General features: G+C 44.1%; 1 protein-coding gene across 2 annotated transcripts in view; it reads right to left on the bottom strand.

Moving 5' to 3' along the window:
- LOC106587514 (synaptotagmin-7) overlaps positions 1-12,772 on the bottom strand; it is a 107,524-nt gene that overhangs the window by 36,153 nt on the left and 58,599 nt on the right. For both annotated transcript variants that reach the window (XM_045708164.1, XM_045708163.1), the window contains exons 4-6: positions 11,697-11,831; positions 4,699-5,052; positions 1,584-1,709 (exon numbers count right to left, since the gene is read on the bottom strand). In XM_045708164.1, the coding sequence (XP_045564120.1) occupies positions 1,584-1,709; positions 4,699-5,052; positions 11,697-11,831 (615 nt within the window). The remainder of the gene's footprint in view (positions 1-1,583; positions 1,710-4,698; positions 5,053-11,696; positions 11,832-12,772) is intronic.

Raw genomic sequence — 12,772 nt, 5'->3', positions numbered from 1 at the left:
TCCACACCGTGACTGCAATGTAGGCATTTCAAGGCTGAACAGGTCATAACCGTGGCATGACCGTGAAATACGATTAGCATGACCACGACAGGACAAACCCACAGGCCAATACAGCACAATAGCATTCCTTCAGAACAAAATTCGTATGTATTCTGACCGCTGCACAGAACTCCATCTACCATCGTTCATATTTTGTTACTTTTAGAACTCAGTACAAAGGAAATGTGGAAATTCCAGGAGGCATTACAAATGGTATTGAAATCATAAGATGCAGTACAAAATAGTCTACATCAGAGAAATTCAGTGAAAACGAACTATCGTCTGATGAATATAAGAGCTGTTCTATTGCTCATCTGGGACAGAAATGTACTGAACGGTACCATGAAAAAGCACTCACTACTACACCATCTTACACAGTAGGACTCCTTACCCAATAATAGGGATTTATGTACAGTCCACTACCCATGAGGGACAGGAGGCAAACAGAGCACTCAAGTCCTGAGAACGTTTTAGGTGATAACATGGCAGCCTATCTAGCTGTTAGCTCACCACAAGAGTTGCTCTGGTTCCTATTTCCTGTTAGCGTGTTTGTCTCTGACAGCTGTTGGGGAATGCATATGGAGTCGGTGGCAGAAGAAGGGTTAGCATATTTTTAGACAGGCATTTCACACGGGGGGACCACACTCCCGAATAATGAGTCCGCCCCCACCATGCTCCCTGCTGAGGAATGCAGATCAAACCCTCTTCGAGCTGGCGAGGAAGAGAGGGAGAGAGGGAGGCAAACAGGCTAACAAGGGTGAGGCAAGATGAGAGGGATCATGAAAAGAACAAGGGAGCATGAAAAAGGAAAGATGGAAAAACTGAGGAAACAAAGCCAAAGCTGACTTAGAATGGCAAAAGTAAACAAACACGTTGTGGTAAGGCTAGGACCAATGAAGTGGGACAGGATGTAGACACATAGTTAACACTTGATGAAAGGACATGCTAGTGTTATTACCTGCTAATTCCTATTTCAACCATGAGAGGGAATTGGGGAATGGTTGATTGGCTGGGATCAGAGACATGGTGAGCAGAAGCTTGTTGAATATGTAATAAAGCTCATTACTTCCTGCTACCTTCTCAGAGTGACTATATCTAATCCTGATACTAATGTACTAACTCCGGACTCTCACAGCAGCAAGACACTGAAACCAAGCAATCAGATGCTTCTGTCAGACATCCAATTACAGCGTCCCCATTGGGTCGCTATAGGCTCCCTCTCACTGTGAATCATGCCGATCACACAGCAGCTTCAAAACTGGACCACAAGGATCTGCTCTGAACCTCTGAACATCACACACACTGCTGAGAAGTCTACACCAACTATTTTCCTTCAATCTCTCTTATCTCACTTCACCAGGGCTTTATCTCTCAACTCACTCACGCTTTCTTTCTTTCTTTCTTTCTTTCTTTCTTTCTTTCTTTCTTTCTTTCTTTCTTTCTTTCTTTCTTTCTTTCTTTCTTTCTTTCTTTCTTTCTTTCTTTCTTTCACACTCTCTCTCTTTCTCTTCCTTTCACTCTTTTGTTCGTAGGCTGGTTGGTACCTTGATTTGTCTGGTGGAGTTGAGTTTTCTTGGCACGCTGGTGCTTCCTGTAGATCTGGGAGGTTGGCGAAGTCATCTTGTTCAGCCAGCCCGATCGCTAGAGACAGAACAACCATCTTCCCCTCGCTGCTCCACACAACAACACACACACACAACGAGTACAGAGACAGAGTAGAGACAGGTAGTTCAAAAAAACTGTAAAGAGGAGAGGAAGGTCAAGGTGATATTGATTGGTGAAACATTTACATATTATCACTTGGATTGATACAAAACCTCATCCTTAAAACATTTAATTGAACCCAAGCTGTTGTAGACACAGATTGTTTACTTTCTGTGAGCTTGGAAGTGTACCGTGTTACAGGCTTTAGTCATACTGAAGTATGCTGAAGTCTGAAAGGGCCAGGCACACAGTGCTCTTAACAAGCAAACATTCACACACTCCTTCTCTCTCTCTCACACACACACACACACACACACACACACACACACACACACACACACACACACTTAGCTTCCCCTAAGGGATCCTCTTCCCCGGATTGTGTAAAGCTGTGAGGTGAGTCACTGTTTCCCTGGACCCTGTCCTGTCTAACTCTTTCCATCATTCTCTTCCTTCCCTCACAGGGCCTTTACATAACACATTCCTGACCCCTGTTCAACAAAACCCACTCTGACCCTCACTGTTCTCTAATCATCTTCGGTCTTCCTGCACAAGAATATCACAACATATTGTCTTTGGGGGACAAACTGGTAGTGTGTAGTTAATAGTAGTAGTTATCATATTTTAGTGCAGTCTGTGAGGAGGCTGAAGATGTTTTGCTCCATGTCCAGCTACCTAAATGACACATGGAGTCTGTGCATCATACAGCTATTCATCACGATGTAAAAATGTATTGGCATTCATCCTGCTTGTGCTTTTCCTCCCTCTTATAGCAGTTTCTCTTTCCCTCCATCTTTGACCCAAATATTTTATTTTCATGTAATTTCTATTTCTGCCATTCTATAGTCTCTCTCAGTCTCTCTCTCTCTCTCTCTCTCTCTCTCTCTCTCTCTCTCTCTCTCTCTCTCTCTCTCTCTCTCTCAAAATGACATTTATCAAAAGAACACGACCGCCTGCAAAAAGATTAACGCAACCATACTGATGTCTTGAGTCGAAGCAGACAAACCAGAAATGATGTCTGTGTTTTAAAATCCAAGTAGATCAATACACGTTCTTTACAGTCACTAAATCATGATGATCAAAATAAAGTACTATCCAAGGTGGTAGTTCACCAAACCATTTCATTCACATTAAATCAAATATCCTTCCTGATGAAAAAAAAAACAGGATTCATTCATCGTTATCATCACAATCCAATTCCATGTATTCAATACAAAGGTTGGTTTGCTCATAGTTTTGCAGACTTTCCATTGGAGCACAGAAACACAATAAGGAAAGGTGACTACAATAGAGGAACACAACTCCTATGAATTTGTAGGCCTTAAATCCACACCAAAGCAAAGCTCTATCATGGAAGGTCACAATGTTGGAGAAAAAAGTAACCCAAATTAATTCTCTGCATCTCTGCATATCCGCAATATAAAAAAATCATAACAATTAGACAGTCCGCATTGCCTAGATCTTTCCATTACCTAGCTCTTTCCACCTCTTCCCATCCTCCCATCCCTCAGAGCCTGGTCCCAGTCCAGAAAGATTCATGTTTACAGGGACTGTGGGCAAGGCCACCTCTCCCTCCATGTTCCACATATCTGCCCTGCCTTTATTGAGCGATGATTCAGTGAGGTAGTCACTGGTCTGGGGCCTGTGTTAATGGGCCAGAGAGACTCAAGTGGAGGGCAGGGTGTTCGGGGGTGTCCGCAGGCTGCCCTACACAGCCTCAGACATCCATCATCGTCCACACACACAGGAGGAGAAGGAATCAATGTTTTGTTTACCAAACAAATGGTTCATCCCCCAGCCAATCATTTCAATACCAGATTCATTGGAAAATCGGTGACACCATGAAATGTGTCAGGAGATTCTGGCCTCCAGATCGCTCCTCTACCTACAGTAGATCTACTCTCTACAATATGCTGTGAGGGGTCTGTGAAGTACTGAAGTTCTGCTGACTGCAGGGTAATACAAATAAAAGTTTTACTGTTTTGTACAGTGGTTGATGACTAATTATTCTGGGAACCTTAAAGTGTATGGTGAAAAGTATATTTACAGGTACATTTGGTGGTACATTTGTCACATTTAGCTTTATCATAGAATATTGTAAAAGTTATAGCTAAATTGAATTAGGAAGTGGTTGTTTTTCATCCATATCCACACAGTGAATTGAACTCTCTCTCCACCTCAACAACTCCTCGTCTCCTTGGGTTTAACCTTCATCCTATACCCCCTCTTTCCATCTTTCACACACTACTCCTCTCTACCTTTATCTCTCTCTCTATCTAATAGTGACAGTCCATCGTGGGAGTAATGATGCTGTAGACAGGAGATCAATGCAATGTAGAGTTTCTACATGCTGCTGCTTAACCCCTGCACCTATGTTGATGCACACAGGCTATACATGTGATATATATATATATATATATACACACACACACACACACACACACACACACACACACACACACACACACACACACACACACACACACACACACACACACACACACACACACACACACACAGTAAAGACTTCAGAGTATGGTATGCAGCTGCAGCATAATTATTATCTCAAATAGTTTGTCCCCTACCCTCAGGTAGACAAGTGTGACCTATGCAAAGATAATGACAGACACTAAAGACACTAAAGGGCATACAGACAGAGTAACCAAGAACAATGCATCAATTACACAACATATTCAAGTAATGCCAAAAGACAAGAAGTTAAAATATGTCATTACAGCTATAGTACATGGCTTAGGCTTGGCATTTTGGGAGTGAATCTTACAGTATATGAAACTCTTTAGGACAATTACCTGAGGAGAAGGGGGGAGATTTGATATAATAAGGACAACACAGTTAGGTTGAGAAAGCCCATAGAGACAGTCAGAGGACAGTGCAGACAGGTTCAGAATAGAACCAAGAGCAGAATCTAGAACATTCCCAGATCAGCAGACTCACAGGAAAGACTTGACATCCAGTCCTCTGTTGCGGATCTGTCCCATCATGTGGTCCCAGCTGCCTGGGTTGGACCTGGAGCGTCCTCCTCCTGCTCCTCTGTACCGGGAAGCACCTGTCCCCGCCGGACTCCCCCGCACCCCCCGCGGGCCTCCCCGGTGCCCCCCGCCCCCGGGCCCTGTGTGCAGCTGGCCCAGGCTCTGGGAGGTGGCTGGGGGGTCATTGGGGCCTGGAGGGGGCTGGTGGCTGAGCGGCTGCTGGAGACTCTGCTGTCGCACCAGGGGACGAGGACGGGCTGCTGCAGAGGATGGAATGTGCTCCAGGGTAGAGGCGGCTGAGAGGGAGGGGTCCCCAAAACTGACCAGACAGAGTAGCAAGGGAAGAGAGGGTAACAAGGGTTTTGCAGGGGTTGCACGTGAGAGAAAAGGGAAGGAGAGGGACAGATGAGAAGGATAGTGGTAACCAGAGAGATAGACAGAAGAGATACATAATTGGAAAATAGGAGATACAGAGGGAGAGTGATGGTGTGAGTACAATACAAGTACCAGAGGGAACAAAAATGAGGACGGGCCCAGAGAGTTCAACATAGAGAAAGGAGGGTATGGAGAGATGAAAAACAGGAAATAGAGCATTGTCAGGTTAAATCAGTTTAGCAGTAGTCATACAGTTGTAGAAGATGCTTGTATGTGAGTGTCTGACAGTCTGTGGGTAGGCTTGTGTTTTTGACAGTGCTCAGCCCAACACCAAACAGAAGCTAACAGCCTTTATCTCTATTTTCCTCCATCCACTGCTCTTACCCTTTTCATGTCACTTTTCTCCCTGATTTACCTTGACCTCTTCCTCCTCCTTTGTATCCATCTTTTTTTCATCCCATTAATCTGTCCTCCTCTACCCCATGATGACTTTACACTAGCCTCCTAGCTACCTCTCACACTATGCTGCTTCTCTTAGGTCAACAGGTCTTTGTTAGCTCTATTCATCTTGCCTGCCTTACCCATCAGTTCAACCCATTCATCTGACCAAACAACCCTCTCCCCTCCCTCAAACCCCTCTGTCTTTCTAATCATCCGTCTGCTTTTACACTAGTTTAATAGTGTTTCCCTACTCTCCCCCTTCAATTTCTGCCCTTCATGACTACTGTAAGCTCTGGCTAAACAGCCTCTGTCTTAGGCTAGTGCAGCGCTGGAGGATTTACAGCCTTTGGCTGTGTTGACTGGGCTCTTCAGTGGGCCCTGGGCTAGCTCCACAGCGCTGTAGTAATTCTACTGGAGAGCACCAGAGGCAGGCCCCCGAGGGGAGGGATTTGTGGACCAGATTAATACCAGTCATACTTCAGCATTTTGCCCCCCACTTCCCACATGGCCTTTCAGATAGCTCACATACAGCTCAGGACAATGTGTTGACTGAAGATGGGCTGTGGTTAGTGAGAATGAGTGTTACAGTCATTATATGAATGGTCAGTGGGTATGGAAGTGTCTTGGGATGGGCTTATGGAATGTGCTAATAGCGATTACAGCACATTTGATGAGTGTACGGACATTGCTTTAAACATTCCAGAAAATCTACAAGTGCCATCAGATTTGATTGGATTGTATATAATATAAGACATTAGGTTGGTTTGATCGAAGTTCATCAGTATCATGCTTTCCCACTCTCTGTGTTCACCTGTATCACCACTGCCTAAATCATCCCTCTCACTCATCTCATCCAAAGTATTATCATTGGACCTTTTATATGGAATAAAGAATCTAAAGAATGAGGTAGGGAAGAAATAATATGGATGGATGCATTAAGTATGAAAGATAGGGATAAGCTTACAAGCTATCAGTGACAAGGGAAAATATAACAATATAAATAATAAATGTGACTCAGAGATAGAAGTGTATCTATGAAAGCAGCAGGTCATAGATAGCAACATCAAATAAAAGTCTTTCAATAAAATAATTCCACTCTGCTCCTCCAACAATGATGCATTCAGTGCTAAGCTGCAGTATGCGCCACATCAGCTGCAGTATGCGCCACATCAGCTGCAGTATGCGCCACATCAGCTGCAGTATGCGCCACATCAGCTGCAGTATGCGCCTCATTTTACAGTCCAACAAATATTTTTGTCATAACTGACAGAATGATTCATCAATAAATCTGGATGGAATACGTGGCATAGGGCCAGCCAGACATCTGGGAGTCCAATTCACACAGAAATACATTTCTCCTGTGTCATAAAGTTGTCTTAGGCTTTTTACAGCTCCTACCCACATACCTGCAAGCTCAACACCTAATTCTTTCACTGTACATTTCTCTACTATTTCAATATCTCTATTGTCCAAGGTTGAATACATTCAACTGCAAATAGATATTTCATTTGTCTCTCTGCGTGTATAGTAAATGACTTACCTACCCTGTCATTCAAATGGACAGGCAGGCTATAAGCCCTTCTATCTGCTGCCTGTATCCTCCCCCTGCTGACTTAAGGAGGGCTTCTCAGATATCTCCTACCCAGAAAGTCAATTAAACTGACTAAAAACCTTGAGAGATTTGTAATTAAAGAGCCTTGAGGAGGGGAGAGGGAGACATATCTTATAGCAGAAACAGAGACACACATGGCTACCTTAAATTAGAAACCAATTACAGACCAGAAATGGGGAAAAAGTTAGATTTGATTAGGAGGAGGGGGAGGTAAAAAGTAGAGGAGTGAAGAAGGCAGGTAAAGAGGGAAATGGATTTTTACTGAAAGTGTTAAAATGGTAATACACTCTTAGAAAAAAAGGAATATTTGGCTGTCCCCATAGGAGAACCCAATTAGTTCCAAGTAGAAACCTTTTTGGTTCCAGGTAGAACCATTTAGAGTTCCATGTAGAACCCTCTACGGAAAGGGTTCTACTGCATATGGAACCCAAAAGGGTTCTACCTGGAACCAAAAGGGTTCTTCAAAGGGGTTCTCCTATGGGGACAGCCAAAGAACCGTTTTAGGTTCTAGATAGTACCTTTTTTTCTAAGAGTGTACATGAGGAGTTTTTCAGGTGTCTTAAGAACGGCCCTGCTATAAGATTCCAAATCAAAAAGTAGATATTTAGTGCTCTAATACAGTGATGAAGCAGTGGCAGACGTTGTGTAACTTTTGGTATTTGTTTGTGAGAGAGGATGTTCTCTTTAGTCAACAGAGCCTTACCATGACAACATATTCCCATGCATCAGAAAATGTCAGTACAAGCACTCATATTTTCAGCTCATTATTTCCTTCAATAGTTTCTTCCCTCTTTCCATCCATTCTTCCTTTCATAAATCTCTGCACTTCCGAATGCAGCATATATGACATATAAGCCTTACTGCTTCTGACTGCAGTCCCCCAAACCATCCATTCCATGCCTCTGTGCTGCTCAGCTATACCCCCCCCATGCATGACCTCATGCCCAGCCAACCCATGTCACTCATGTCACTCACTTTCTGGGCCTCAGGCCTCCGGCGTGCATATGGCTCTGGACCGTCTGCCAGCGCCCAGCCTTGCTGCCAGGGCCCAGCCCCGTCACTATGCTTCTCACGCTGTCACTGCGACTGGGACCTGCCCCGCTCCCACACCCAGCCCCGCCCCCCATCCCCCTTCTCCACCCCACTGAGAGACAGGGGGCACCAGATAGACAGACAGACACAGACATAAAGTAGAGAGAGAGACAGACGGAGGAGAGAGAGAGACAGAGAAAGAGAGAGAGAGGTGGATAGTAACAGTAGCATCAGTGAGGTAGACCAACCCGGAAAGTGAACCACACAGCAGAATAACATTAGGATGGGGTAGTGTTATCAATCCAGCTACAGGTTTCCAATACAGAGGAGTAGCAGCCAGCCGCGAGGATCCAGCAGGTCAAATGCTGTGCTGCTGCTGGGTTAGCAGGAGGGAGATGGGCTGAGATTCACTGTATATATCTGTCTGTCTGTCTGAACCAGATGGGAAGAGTGACAGAGTGGTGTGTGTTTGGGTGCAGTAGGACTGAGACAGACAGATGCTGGCTGTGATTTGAGTACCTGTCAGTTAGACTGACTGGCCATTCTGCAGCTTTCCTTTATACTGCACATTAAATATATATGACCAAATGGATTATTCTATCAAGGACTTCATGGTGTTTGCAATAAAACTGAGGGGGTCATGATCATTGAATTATGTAAGCTATCTATGGCCTCTTTCCATTTGAAAAGAAACAGTTGATCTACTTTGTTATGTACAGTAGGAACTACAACGTTAAATGAAACAGGTTTGATTGAAAGATTATGGTGTGTGTAATGACATTGTTGGAGTGAGTGGCTCGAAAGCCTCTAGTAATACATTGTAGTGTATAGAAGTTAATCAGCACAGTGAATCTGTTGAGTACACACTTCATTCCTCTCCCGCGTAACCCAGAGCAGCACAAGCAGCCGTAACCTAGACAACGTCACAGAGACAACAGCAGACAGACGAGACAGTTTCACTACAGGGTCACTACACTCAGCGGAGACACACAAGACACAGTCAGAGAACACAGCTGCTGGCCGAGAGGGATAACACTTTAGACAGAGGATATGTACGTCCAGCCTGCAACAGTTCTACAGTGAGCATGGGGTAGGGGTAGGGATGGAGTTGACCATTTAGGGAGATTTAATGTAAGTTATATTTAGCTTATGCACAGGGCTTCCCATCCCTTGCTCAAGACCTCGTCACATGACAGTGAAAAGGGCAAACATTTGACTGGATCTCAAAAAGGGATCAATGGATCCTAGCAGGTTCACTGTATCACAGCCCATAAACTCTAAAGACAAAACACCCATTGAGAATAAACCCCCTCTTTATATTTTCCCTGGTAAGCTATAAAATAAAATAAAAAACGACTTTCTCAGTGCAGGAAAAACATCAATGACATTAGAGCCTTTAGTGATTCATGTACTGTACAGCTATAGAGTAACTGGTGTGTCCAGAGGGCTCAGGTGGTCTGTCTAAGGAGAGGCAGCCTTATAGCACCTGGTGGTGGAGGTGGTGGTGGTGGTGGTGGTAGTGACACAAAACCACGAGGCACAACGAGAGTGAGGAGAGGTGATTAGGGAACAACACAGGACTCCTATAGAATGTGACAAAAAAACGACAACAGCAAAAACTAGGAGCAAAAGCCCAAAACAACGGTCAACCCTCGATGACAGAGCTGAGGGGCAATGGGTTTACGGTTAATACCCTTAAGATTAGGGGATGGTTGGTTAGTTGGTTGGTTTCAGTGGAAAGGTGGGTATTGGGCTGTGTGAGTGGGATCTATAAAGGGTTTCTGCTCAGATGGTTTGAGGGTTGTCCGTCTCCATGGTAGCACTCCATGGGCTGGAGGTGAAGGGTTAGAGGTTAAGGGTTAGTGAGGCTGGCAGGGCTGTAAGGAATAGGGGGCTTTTCAAATGTTGGTTGGTTGGATGATATATAGGTAAATGTTGGCATTTAGGTAAACGTTTCTGTATGTAAAGTTTCAGTATGTTCAGTTTCAGTATGTTCAGTTTCAGTATGTTCAGTTTCAGTATGTTCAGTTTCTGTATGTTCAGTTTCAGTATGTTCAGTTTCAGTATGTTCAGTTTCAGTATGTTCAGTTTCAGTATGTTCAGTTTCTGTATGTTCAGTTTCTGTATGTTCAGTTTCAGTATGTTCAGTTTCAGTATGTTCAGTTTCTGTATGTTCAGTTTCTGTATGTTCAGTTTCAGTATGTTCAGTTTCTGTATGTTCAGTTTCAGTATGTTCAGTTTCTGTATGTTCAGTTTCAGTATGTTCAGTTTCTGTATGTTCAGTTTCAGTATGTTCAGTTTCAGTATGTTCAGTTTCTGTATGTTCAGTTTCAGTATGTTCAGTTTCTGTATGTTCAGTTTCAGTATGTTCAGTTTCAGTATGTTCAGTTTCAGTATGTTCAGTTTCAGTATGTTCAGTTTCTGTATGTTCAGTTTCTGTATGTTCAGTTTCAGTATGTTCAGTTTCTGTATGTTCAGTTTCTGTATGTTCAGTTTCTGTATGTTCAGTTTCAGTATGTTCAGTTTCAGTATGTTCAGTTTCTGTATGTTCAGTTTCTGTATGTTCAGTTTCTGTATGTTCAGTTTCTGTATGTTCAGTTTCAGTATGTTCAGTTTCTGTATGTTCAGTTTCTGTATGTTCAGTTTCAGTATGTTCAGTTTCTGTATGTTCAGTTTCAGTATGTTCAGTTTCTGTATGTGTATATTGTGTGTATTTTAAAGATTCCTGTTACATATTCATGAGTCCAGATGGGAAAGGCTAGTATAATGAATAGTGTGTTTATAGTGTTTATGGTGGGGGGCAGTGCAGACATGATCTGCATCTATTAGTGTCTCCATCCAATTAATATTTGATCTGTCCTGGTAACACCACTAGAGACAACCCCCTGCTGCATCCCAAATGGCTCCCTATTCCCTATGTAGTGCACTACCTTTGACCAGAGGGAATAGGGTCAAATTTGCGACGCACCTGAGATGAAGATCAGAGGGCTGGAGGGAGACAAGGCTGACCTCACGCCTGGCCATCCCTATACTGATGTCAGTCACCTCTAAGGTGAGGCAAGTAGAAACATCCTAGTGGCAGCCCTGTACAACTCCATCTAGTTCTGCATGACCAACAATGCATACTAAATAGCTTTACCTTTCAGACCCTTGGGTTCAGAGCTACTGTTTGGCAAATGAGCTAATTGTGTAGAATATAAAGCGCATACTTTGCGCATCATGTAGCTCTTACGTGTATGTCCGGCAGAGAGAAATGCATGCAAGTGGACTAGGGTGGCATGTTCCTATGTAGACAATGTACTGTGTCTTTGGATGCATATTTTGTGTGCAATGTTTGTCTGTTTCTAGAATGTAGTGTTGTTCTAGTGAGTCAGTCTGAGGGGGTTGTGGAGGGTTGAGGGTACGGGGGGGCACAGAACTCAATGTGAGAGGCTTGGCTCCCCCGCTTCGTTACAGCCCTGCACAGAGAGAGGGGTCCCTTACCAGCCGCGACCGAGACTCACTTGGGCGTGAGGCGAGGGTCTCCATACGGGGCATAGGGGGACATGTTTAAGAGGAACTCCTTGGGCGGGTAGGAGCTCCATCTCTGCTGCACGTTGCTGCTGTCATTGTTATTCCAAAAGTCCCTGTCTAGATCACTGCGGCCAGAGAGAGAGACAGGTAAGAGCAGTACAGCCAATCACAGTGGAGTAGGAGGGAGGAGTTTCAGGGATAGAAAGAAAGATAGGTCAGAGCAGCAGAGCCAATCACAGTGGAGCAATGTGAAGGATGTTTCTTGGAGAGAGACAGGATATGGAAACAACCTCAGTTTAATAGGTGAATGAGAGAAATGTCAATCCAGGCAATAGAGATACACCTCTAATATTTGTAGAAAATAATTGGGAAATACATTAGGGGTAGGGGGTCTTGCACAGGGCCGGACTACCACATTAGGGGTAGGGGCCCTGGGGCACCGACCTCTGGGGGCCCCCATTTCTGAAATGAGCTAACTTACTACATTTCAACACATTTTTCCATGGTGCAGAGAGAAAACCTTTACCTTCTCCCGCAGGACCACTGTGCCCACCCACACCTCCCACCACAGGACAGTTGCACCGACCCACAGGTACCGGGAGCACCTTGAAGGCATAGAGAGCATTTCGGGGTTGGATTCATTTTCATTTGGAATAGTCTGCGCAGGGTAAGATAAGATCTGTGGACAAAATTAAAATGGATATTCTGATAATTTCTAGAAGAGAGATTTACAGATCAGTTAGTTTCAGTGAATGAAGGTAAGAGGTCTCTCTTCTATAGTAGGTCGATTGGCAGGGGCTTCTAAAATGCTTTTAAGAAATGCAAGTATAGATCAGAAAACAGTCCCCTGGGTTTAGGCCGGTTCTCAAAAATGTTGCGGAGGGGGTGAGTTGGTAGTGTTTCGCCCCAGGGGACATCATATGCTCGGCAGAGCGAAGTTGCAAATAAAAGAAGAAGGATTTGCCCGGTAAATTAAAAGTTGTTTGTCATTTCTGATAGCGGGTATGCAAAGCATGGCTCGGTGGTCGGCGAGGGCCATGGGTAATAAATCTATATCAAGAACTTT

The sequence above is a fragment of the Salmo salar genome, chromosome ssa26, assembly GCF_905237065.1.
Source record: "Salmo salar chromosome ssa26, Ssal_v3.1, whole genome shotgun sequence".
In the NCBI taxonomy this organism is placed as follows: domain Eukaryota; kingdom Metazoa; phylum Chordata; class Actinopteri; order Salmoniformes; family Salmonidae; genus Salmo; species Salmo salar.
Note: the sequence above shows the minus strand (reverse complement) of the source record. Positions and strands in the feature narration are given on the sequence as shown.